General features: G+C 43.8%; 1 protein-coding gene across 1 annotated transcript; it reads left to right on the top strand.

Moving 5' to 3' along the window:
- Positions 1–838: 838 nt before the first annotated feature.
- Positions 839–8,721, top strand: c1ql4a (complement component 1, q subcomponent-like 4). The gene is made up of 2 exons (XM_053425288.1): positions 839–1,381; positions 8,542–8,721. Exons 1-2 carry the CDS (start codon positions 845–847, stop codon positions 8,719–8,721), a joined length of 717 nt encoding a protein of 238 aa, XP_053281263.1. The 5' UTR covers positions 839–844.
- Positions 8,722–11,173: the final 2,452 nt, after the last annotated feature.

Below are 11,173 nucleotides of genomic sequence, written 5' to 3'. Positions count from 1 at the left end.
AGATCCAAATATAACCGGAGGAAGAATCACACCCAGGCTGACATACGTGACAGTGAAACATCACCTGTTTAATGTGGACAGTGGAAATACGATAAGAGAGTGGGCTCATAAAATGACTGTGCTGTGCAGAAAAGACCTCTGATGAACTTCTGCCACTTACAGTCATGGCTTTAATTGAGACATCCACATGAAGTGAAATCCTGTGCTTTGTAGTGGGGGCTGGAAACAAGTGTTTTTCTTTGAAATTAAACAAAACTGGGAATTCTCTATTAATCAAACAAAACACACAGTTGCACCTCTCCCTCCTCAATGAGTCGAGTTTGGCACCAGCTTTCCTTTAAGCACACTTTTGAAAAGCTCTGCCTTCATAATAACCCCTCTCAGTGCCGGCCATGGTTTCTGATTAATGTTACAAATTGAATTGAACTGGAGAACAAAAGGAGAGGAAAAAAAAAAAGTGAGACAGACATCAAATAAATTATGTTGTCTGTAGGGTCTCACCACAAACCTGAGAATACACACTTTTTCATCTATTTGCCTAAAGACTCTGGTATGTAAAGTTTTTGTAAGGCTTTAAAATATCCTGTTGATAGATCCTCTCTGGTTGTTTCCCTCCTGACCATCTGCCATTTTGCCTTCTCGTTCATACGTGGCCCAGTGATACACTGTTCACTCCTCACTCCTTTCCACCTTCTTCTTCGCCTATACACACCGAACTGGTTCACTGAGAGGCTTCATCCTGGCCGGCACTATTCCAGCCAAGGGGGAAGAGGACTTCCTGACGCTGGCCGCTTCGCGGCTCAGCCGCAGGAAACGTGTCATTGGCGCTGCTGTAGGTGTGGCAATGGTTCTAATACTGTTGGTGGCCATTCCCCTGCTGGTCCACACAACCAAAGGGGGAAACACGGGAAATTCAGGGAGCCGTTATGAAATGCTTGGAAGCTGCCGGATGGTATGTGACCCTTACGCCACGTCTCAACCAGGCCAGGAGCTGACAGCTGTGTCTCCAGCGCCCCAGGATTACTCTGGGAAGAAGATAAAGTCAGGGCTTCGTGGGCCGCCAGGGATCACTGGTCCTCCAGGACCCCCTGGGGAGCCAGGCAAACCAGGTCCTCAGGGGCCCCAGGGTCCAGGTCCTGGGGGCTATTCGCCCTCACTGTACACTCCCAAAATTGCCTTTTATGCAGGGCTACGCAAGCAGCATGAGGGGAGTGAAATACTGAAGTTTGATGATGTGGTGACCAATGTAGGCAACTACTATGAGCCCAGTACCGGCAAGTTCACCTGCCCTCTGCCTGGCATCTACTTCTTCACCTACCATGTTCTAATGAGAGGTGGCGACGGGACCAGCATGTGGGCTGACCTGAAGAAGAACGGACTGGTTAGTAAAACTATGTGTATGCGTGTGGGTGTATGTGTGTGTGTGTTTGTGTGTGTGTGTGTGTGTGTGTGTGTGTGTGTGTGTGTGCGTGTGTGTGTGTGTGTGTGTGTGTGCGTATATGTATGTGTATATGTATGTGTATACGCACATATGTGTTTGTATGCACAAACACGATCATGCAACAGATCATCCACTGTTGACCATCCTGTGTTGTCATTGACACATTCACCCCTGTAACATTGAGCTCTTCAGATTCAGAGCACATTCCGCTGCTCAGGTGGAAACATGACAGCCACAGAATGAAACAACAATCTTTCTCCTCATTACGGGGGAATCCACGATATACAGACCCGAAATTTCAGCTGCAGATATTTGCGTTCCCACATTGACTGTGGCTAAATGACAAGTGGCAGAATGCAAACGCCAAAAAGGAACGGTCTAATTAGTGAATATCATGCACAGAGCTTGATTACCGCATAAACAGAAGTGCAAAAGAGCACGGCAGAAGTGTCTGTCAGTATGTGGACCAGTCATCGTACACCTCCGCTAAATAAATAATGAATGTAAAATTGACAGTCCACTCATCCACTCCCTCATTCCCCAGACACTAATTAAAGACAGAGGGGCTGACGGGGGGGACGAGGAGAGGTGGGATAAATCACAGGGTTTTTATCAGAGGACTCCAAATTCAGGAAACATTCTTCAAGTCGCTTTATACATTCATTCATTCATCAAGGACGCTAAATGCAAATACTCTCCTCTCAGACCTCTCCCCTCGCTCAACATGTTGTGTACCAAGACTCGTGCCTCTATGATTCATCACCACGGACTATTTCGTTCGGCCTTGATTTGGCGAGATGTGAAACTGAATGTTTAAAATCGTTCATCATCCATCAAACATCACTTTATTTCACGCTTGACACCACAAAGACGAATATGTTTCTGACTGCCTGCCGTCTGTCTTGTGATGTCATTCAAGTCATCGTAGGCTGCTAAATCATTTATACGCCTTAGATTAGATCCCCTTTAACAGCCGCTATACTTTCCTCAGCTGACCCCTCCCCCAGCTTGTTCATTGATTCTCCATTAATTATCTTTTCACTCAACTCAATTATTTAACCTCAGCGAGGTCCATCTGACACCCGTCGGGTGGCCTCCTCAAACAGTTACGTTTAATAGAGCACTCCACTAACAAGGGATCTGCCCAAACGAGAGCCGTGAAAATGGAGTGTGGGATTGGATGGCTGCAGAATGCCTGATCATGTTTGGAGTTAAGTTCAGCGGCGTGTGGGTAATCAGCCCGAGGCCAGTCAGAGGCTGGGGTTTACTAAATGGGCACAATGTTTGACAGGTTGGAATCCAGGCTGTAGAATCAAATAGTCTGTTTTTATCACTGCCCTAGGTGCTGAAACATTATTGGATATTTTGTCTACCCATGGGGTTTTGTTTCATCAAAAAAAAAAAAAACGGCTGTCCACAGCTACAAATCCGCCACCTTCCTTTTGCGATGGAGTTTCAACTGTCACACCTTGATTAACAGATAAGGTCATTTGCAACCTTGCATTTGTGAGGCAGCCAGTCCGGCAGATTGAGGATGAGTGAAAGAAACACGAGAGATTCAACATGGCACGGACATGCCCGAGACATCCGTGAGACGAAAAAGGGGGGCGAGCAAAACAAAACAAGTGAAATGCTGGAGAGATCAGGGATGGAGCAGAGGAAGACAGATGACTTAATGGAGTTGTGGAGACAGTGGGCTGGTAGATGAGGCTTCTGGGAGGCCCGTGGTGAAGGCCGGGATGAGATCAGGCGAGATGACCAATGGACGCCCACTCAACATGTCTCGGGTTGACAAGTGATCAAGGCCGGCCGGAGAAAGAGAGTAAGCCTTGTTCATGCACCAATCCAGCAGCTGACAAACACTCATAGGAGCCAGTTTAAAAGCAGGAAAAATGATTAATTCTGGTAAACCAATAGATCTTTCCTGGAAATATTAGATGTTTTCCTTCCTGTGCTACTTGTAATGACGTTTAAATAACACAGCACATTGGCTGATGGACTGCGACGTGTGTCATGTGACGTGAGTGTGGTGTAATGCAGCGGCGGGAGGAGGTGTTGGGCCATGAAGGACTGGATTCCTATAGATCCGATACCTATTACCTTCACTAAATCCCAACTCTGTAAAGCCTATACCTGCTCACACCTCAATCTAACTTTCACAAGGCATCGCAACATGACAGGGGGCTTCAGAGTTAAGGGAAGGGGGTTGTCACACTGCAGCTGCTTCCGTGTGTGTAACGTGTGGCTAATTGACTCGTGGTATAATTCCGATGTGTGATGTGTGTGTTAGCTTTACCTCCTGTTCCTGATCGGCTGTGTCATTTGCACGGTTGAGAAAAGCAAGGCGCGCTTGCCAACCGAGTTTGGGATCATGATGGACCCATATGATACTTAATTATTTAATATTATCACAGCCCTGCTGGAAATAAATCGTCCTGCTATGCCCTTCCTACTCCTGCCACCATATTATAAATGTGCTTAATCACTCTATTCTTAATTCACTGTTAGGGATCGATGGGTTTTGTGCTACTTAACATTCCGGCTCGGTAGCAAACATTATTAGGACGGTCTATTCTAATGTTGCCATGCTTAACGCTGTGAGGGGCGGTAACGCGTCATGTGCACATCCTCAGCAGAACCTCTCCCCTTCCCCTCATTAACTGCAGGCTATGTGAGCTGCACACCTTCTCGTTTAAGTTCCCATAATGCACCGCTGTACTGTATAACTATATCAAATATTCCTTACACAATGTTCAGTGAAGACAAACAGATACTGGTGCGGCTCCTATTTAATATCTCTCCCCTTTCTTCCCTTTACCTATCATAGTCTCTTTTAATAGCCCAGTTAAAGGTCAAGTTATTTCAGACTTAAAATGTCATCACTCACTATAATGACCACTACCTGCATTAACCTCCCCCGGTATAGAGATATGCTACAGGTAAAATATAATTAGCCTTACCGCCGAGGGCGAGAAAGAGTTAGATACATGGAATTTGTCACATGAAGACAAGTCAGATGTTGTTTTGTTAGTTCAAAAATACATCACAATGTTCCCCCGGATGAAAGCCACTAATTAAGATGAGTCCCCTCCACTCATACTGTGCACAGGTTTCCACACCTATCCATGCCGCTGAACACAGGCTGTAACTCTGAATGGCAGGTAATAGCAATCTGAGGTACGGCTCTGCCACAGCTTGTCGCCATGTAATCCCCGCACTCCCAGAGGAGAGGCTAAACCAACTCAATAAATATTCTATTTCCACAACATCCCCCCCCCCCCACCCCAACCCCAGCGGTACCACAACCCTCTTGCCATGTACGGGAGTCCCTTAGGTAAGTTTAACAGCTACTTTTCTATTGTCTCCACTCTAAGAGGTCAGTATATCACAGTGAATGAATCCTGTCAGTTTTATTACCAGTGGAGCACAGCAGCACAGATAAAAAACAAGACTTCATATACCCCCACATCTCCCTGGTCTCACAAAATAGCTTCGCTTGATCAGTCTGTACACCAGCCCCCCCACCCTCGCCTTTCTTCAACCCTCTGGCCCTGTTTTTCTTTCTTTTTTTCGCCTGTCTCTTCTTTTTGTCCATCCTTGTCTGTCGTCTGCAGTGCAGCTCCACTTGTACACCGAATGTCACCGCAGCTGCTCCCCCTCACCAACACCCCACCAACACCCCACCCCTATTGTGGTCCCCTCTTCTCCCAGGCGTGTTTACTGGAGGCCCTATAATGAAAGGGCTAGGCGGAGACGGAGACAGCCACAGGCAAGCCCTGGGGGTCCCTGCCTCGCGGCTCACAATCCTTCCAGCTCCAGAATCAGCACAGCGTGCAGCCTTGGTTCACATGGATCAGTTTGTGTCCTCCGGCCGTATCCATCTCCTCTGTCGGCTTCCCTTCCTAATCCCACCACGGCTCTCTGTCTGGTGTCTACATTAATGGATGCTCTGTGTTGCTCCTGCAGCTGAAGCAGCGATTCATATATCTTATATTGACAAAAAGGATCTCTACACTGAGCGATGTAAATCATTCTGTTTTACAGACATATCATTTCAGGGATTAAGTCATGAGAATCTGAGCAGGCCGGCGTGGGATCATGGGTCCCCCCACTTCTCCCTCCATTACACCGTTTGCCCAAAAATAATGAGCAGGATGACATATGCCTGGTGTCAATAGGAAGTCACAACAACAGCATCACTGTCAGAAGAGCCCGAAGATGCAAATGTGATATTGACTGTCACCACATATGTCAAGTAGAACAACAATATAACCTTTACACTTGACAATAGATTGGTGTCATTATTTTAAGAGGAGGTCTTATTGGGGGGGATGCTCAATGTTTCATCACACCCATGATGGAAAGGTTCAAAAGGTCAAAGGTCCTAAATTAATGCTGTGGATAATTTTAAGACACTCAGTAGAGTGTGTACCTCTGCCAAGGCCCAACACTGTCTTAATGAAACCATATTTAAATTCACTAGATCAGGATTTTTATTTGGATCTGCATCACATTGTACACACACATAAATATCAGTCTCCTTAACATGCCAATTTTTTTTTTTAAATCAAGATCCCTGAATTATTCTCTGACAAATTTACGAAAATGTAAAAAAGGCAAAACCTCATGTCACAAGGTTAAAGAAAGTGAAAAAGAGGTTCCTGGTTCCGCCCCCTGATCAGGATCCAGACCGAGATTGAATAGGTTCTCTCGTGACCCATATTCTTTAGTTCACCAATAAGTGCAAGGTCATTTTTGTGTAATCCTCTTAAATAACAATCAAAAAACGCAGATGAAAACATATAAAGGATTGTCAGGTGACTCTAAAATCCCTTTAAATGTATAAGTCTTGATTTGCTGTTTTAATGAGGGGCGTCACTCATTTTGTTTGCTTGTTTATCAGTCAACTTATTGACGACAGAGCGGTGTACGGTGCTGCCTGGTGTCAACAGGCATGACTGTCTTTGGTCACTTTTTGGCTCTTATTTAGATTTGTGCTCCTCAGGTCAAATATATATTTGTTTAGTGCTAAACCTCATGAATAACAAACAAACATGTTTGCTTTATATACCAGGCTGGTAGTGTTATATTTAAAATCATATTCAGAACGTGATGTTTACATGAAACACAGTATCCTGGCTCTTCAGCTCCTTTTAGGATAAGACTTTAGTGATCTATGGAGAGAACATCCCTTGTTACAACAGCAGAGAAAGACCAGGAGGAATGAAATGACATGAAATTAATGAAATTGATTTTAAATAGTAAAATAATGAATTATAGAAATTGAAGGTACGGCATGGAAATGATAGATACAGTAAATATATAACAATACCTTGTAATGCTGTAAAAAATGATATCATTCTAATAATAATTCCCTGGTTGTCAGTGCAGGCATGTTTGAGACATACTGAGGAAGAGGGTATCAAACTTACACTTCCCTTACAGTCCCACCTTTTCCAAAACTCTTGCAACACCCGGTCAGAAAAGCTATATCTGGTTGCCCTTGCTTATTTAGATTTAAGAACACCCCTGTGGACTAACCACAATGTGAAATCTAATAGAACAAGACCATTGTAACAGTGGAACAATAACTGTGGACGGTTTTATTGTGCAGTTGTTGAGCTGTGGAGCCCCGGGAGAGCGACTCCTCTGCCCCCTTAATCAATCTGGTTTAGAGAGGACAGGGACATGCTTAACCACTGGTGGCCAACATGCTCTAGGTTGGATTGTAGTATCCATGACCTGAATCTCATTTGAGGAGACCCGCAGATAGTGTCCAGGTAATAGAGCCCAACTCCGGGAGGGGGGGGGGGGGTTGATAGATGATGAACAGTGTGCTCAGGCGAGAGCAAAATGTTTGACTGCAGGGGAAAATAGCTTCTGTTTTTTTTTTTTTTTAAGTTACAGTAATTCGGGCTGGCTCTGAGTGATTGACTGTTTTCAAATTGATGCGTGCTCATTGGGGAGAACGGGGCCCCGGTGACGGGGATGACATGATGGTAGTTGAGTTGCAGATCATATTCTGTGGCTGTCACGGAGGTGTGCGTGGCTCGTCTCGCTGCTGACATAGATTGAGTGCTCCCGCCATAGATGGACACTGAGTCAGACACAGGGCCACTGATGGCTGACACATGTCTGATGATGGGAGCTGCTACACCAGAATTATTGATACATCCCTCTAAGGAGGTTACGGAGTGCATTTGTCAGAAACACTATAATTGTTTTAGTAACACTTTAAAAAGAACCTTAAAGGGTTTTACTGCAATAAAGCATAATTTGAGACTTTTAATTATTGATTAATCAGATTAAATAAAGGGGCTTGATAATATTTAATATTTTACTTGAGTACATAGTCCTTACATTAAGCCCCAAACCGTTAAACAAACATTATTCTTGTTGTGCACCCGATTAAAAGTAGAATGGACAAAGACTAAATGAACGAATCCTGTTTCCTCTGCAACTGTAACTGGATGTGAGCATGTGTATTTAAATGTCCACAAAGAGTAAACCCAATTAAATGTGTTAACAAACAAGTAAAGATCCACTGCCGCTGGGTCAATAGGACCGAACTAACACGCAGCATGCAAATGTAAAACTGTCTGGCTCCGGCGTAGCCACTCGATATCATGCATATTGAGCTGGGCCAGCACTGTAAGCAACAGGTCAATAGCTGCTCTTTCTTGGCTGAGCCGGTTTCCCCACAGACAACCTGTTGTCCCCATTGAGTCCGCTTATCTCCACAACCCAATCAGATCACCATCCTTTGCTCCTTTACACCGAGCCCAGCTACAGCCGATCGATATGACACAGGGCGGCTCGTGTTTCCAGTCCACATCTGGGGTCACAGGTCGCACTCCCATTCCATCTGTGATGTCATACCCGTGATTGTCTCATTTGAAGGTTGTAAATAATTAATTATACCCCAAGCCTGGAGAGGGTAAACAAAAACAACAGGATGTAATGAAAGAAGAGAGAGAGTGAGGTGTGGTAGTTCGGGCTTTGAAAGAGCGGCCGAGGAAGTGACGGTGACATTTGCGAAGTGTTTGCTCAGTTTGGTCCGTGTTCTAATTGTCAATCCGCATGTCCCCCGGGGCCGACAGGTGAAAGCCAGCGCCATCGCTCAGGACGCTGATCAGAATTACGACTACGCCTCCAACAGTGTGATCCTGCATCTGGACGTGGGCGATGAGGTGTGCGTGCAGCTGGACGGAGGCAAGGTCCACGGAGGGAACACAAACAAATACAGCACCTTCTCCGGCTTCCTCGTCTACCCAGACTGAATCTAGTTGTTGCCCATGCAGGGGAGAGGAGGTGTTAGAGGAACATCAACACACACAGAGTAAAAACTCACACATACACAGACACGTATGTATGCAAATTCATGCAGCTGCTCAGACATGCACACACACACACACACAGAGACAAACACACACATCAACACCATTTCTACATACAGACACTCTGAGATTCCGACAGACAGAAAGTGAATTAAGTGAAAATCCCCAAATGTCAGTCATCATGACAAGCAACCGAATTTGTTGGCGCCCATTGTGTGCAAACACGACTTTTCAGAATATGTACAGTCTGAGTGCTCATGGAAATTGCACGTTGTGGCTCGGAAATATCCAAAATATTATAATGTGTTCCATATTAACTGACATTGTGATAACTAGAATGTAACAAACACCATCAGTGTGATTGTTTTTACAATGCAATAAGGGTATCAAGGGTGTCATCCACTGAGATGACAGGGCTGACAAATGCACACGTTATTCCAGTCTTCACCCACACATCTCCGCTCTCCGTTTTAATGACTCCTAATCGAATGGCCTGTCTATATTTTGCAACTCGTCTTTATGAATATTTTTTCTGCCCCTGGTGCGTCAGAGGGAATTAAACCAGTTGAAATTTACCGAGCCCGTGTTGTGATTAATTGGGAGAGTGCTGTTCAAAATGAGGCGATTTGAATAAAATACAGATGTTTGACCTACAACTCCTGTTCCCAGATGTGTCAGCTCTGACACGGGATTTAAAGAAAAAACAAGAAATATTAATATTCGAAGTTAAGAAAAAAAACAAATCCTATTTTAAGGTTCGCATATGAGTGTCATGAAGTTTGACTTGAGAAGTGCATTATTGACAATAGTATGTGTATGTGTGTGTGTGTGTGTGTGTGTGTGTGTGAGAGTGAAAATATATTACAGATACTGTGAGATACAAAGGCGCCAAAAATGGGACAGCTGCAGTGTTTTCCCTGACATTAATTGTTGTACAATACTTTACAGATTGTTGCTGTAATTACACTGCCATACTTATTCAGTACTTTATTTTTGAGAGACCCTGTAAAAGTACCATCATATGTATAAACACAGTAATCCTGGGACTGGCTGTCTGGTATGTCGAGCAGGTGGAGCCGACAATATTGCTATTAAAAATATCTATACCTACCCTGTCTGTGTTCTTACGTGTATTCTGAAGTCATGGAAAATCAGGGCTAAATAAAAGCGTGCACGTTCAACAGTCACACTTGTTCAGTTTAATTTGCAGTGACCACCGTGGAGTTAGATATACAACATGGCCGCGTGGACTCGCAGCTGAGATCGAAGCCACAGCCGCTGACCACAGCCACCGCCTGCTACAACATGGATTTCCAATATGTCTTAAGACACTGTCTAAGACACGGACATTAATACCTGCTATATTGATCTCAGCTTATAATACACCCAGGATCTACAAAATTCAGCTGATGTACATTTTAAATAGAAGCAATATAGTGATCAATTGTACAAACACACCAAAGTGGATCAGTGTGGGATCAACGGTCGCTCTTGCTGATCAGGGGTTTGAATCCAGGCCCATTTGTGGAAAAGCACCAGTAACAAGAAATAGATCCAGGGAATTATTTCAGAAATAATATCAATACAGTTCTCTGGATTTATTGATATTCTTACAGTGATGTATAAATTGCATTTTCCACCACAATTTGATCCAACACTTATATTTATCATTTACTGTACTAATTATATCTTTGAGTTAATCACTAATGATTAAGTCTATGTTATTAAATAAAAAGTTAAAGGTATTTAGGGATTAGTATTATTAGGAGTTTCCTTTTAGTTGTTAAAAAAGATATTGGAACTAATTGGAATTTAAGTGTTGAATTAGTCATTAGACAACTGACAGTTTAAAACAATTATTTGTCTGACAAGAACATGTTTATGATTTATTAATAATCTAGTTGCTGACTGACACAAAATCCTATGTGTATTGAAATTGTGGATGTTTTTTCATGTTATATACTATGGGATATATGATCTGAATAATACCGTCTAAAATTGCTGTAACAAATTGGTACAAAACAGTACGTTGATAATTATTTATACTATTATGTTTTCAACAGTGAATTTCCCTGTTTTATTTAAGGGGCATTCTTAAACCAGGTAAGAGAGAGACATCAGCGTAGCATTAGGAGAATGAACCTCAAATACCTCTTATATTATTGGGAAAACATGTAATTAGTGCGGAGAGTCGATGGCGTTCTGGACTTAAAGGATTTGGTGAATCTGTTGCTCCTGAGCTGAGAAAGTGGGATGCAGCTGTGCCAAGCCCGGGCCCAGCCCCCGGCTCTCGCTCCTGCCAGATTCCAGCTGAAAGTTAATTGGACGGGGAGAGGTCTGAGACAGGCTGCACTGAGGCCCATTAGCGATTCCCCTGTCGAATGCAGAGCCATGA

This window comes from Pleuronectes platessa, chromosome 6, assembly GCF_947347685.1.
Source record: "Pleuronectes platessa chromosome 6, fPlePla1.1, whole genome shotgun sequence".
Lineage (NCBI taxonomy): Eukaryota > Metazoa > Chordata > Actinopteri > Pleuronectiformes > Pleuronectidae > Pleuronectes > Pleuronectes platessa.
Note: the sequence above shows the minus strand (reverse complement) of the source record. Positions and strands in the feature narration are given on the sequence as shown.

What these genes read in the sequence shown, in the direction of transcription:
- c1ql4a (XM_053425288.1), top strand. Translation starts at nt 845, where the DNA reads ATGGTTCTAATACTGTTGGTGGCCATTCCCCTGCTGGTCCACACAACC. An exon ending in ACCTGAAGAAGAACGGACTG is followed by an intron (nt 1,382 to 8,541) that starts GTTAGTAAAACT and finishes CGGGGCCGACAG; the next exon opens with GTGAAAGCCAGCGCCATCGC.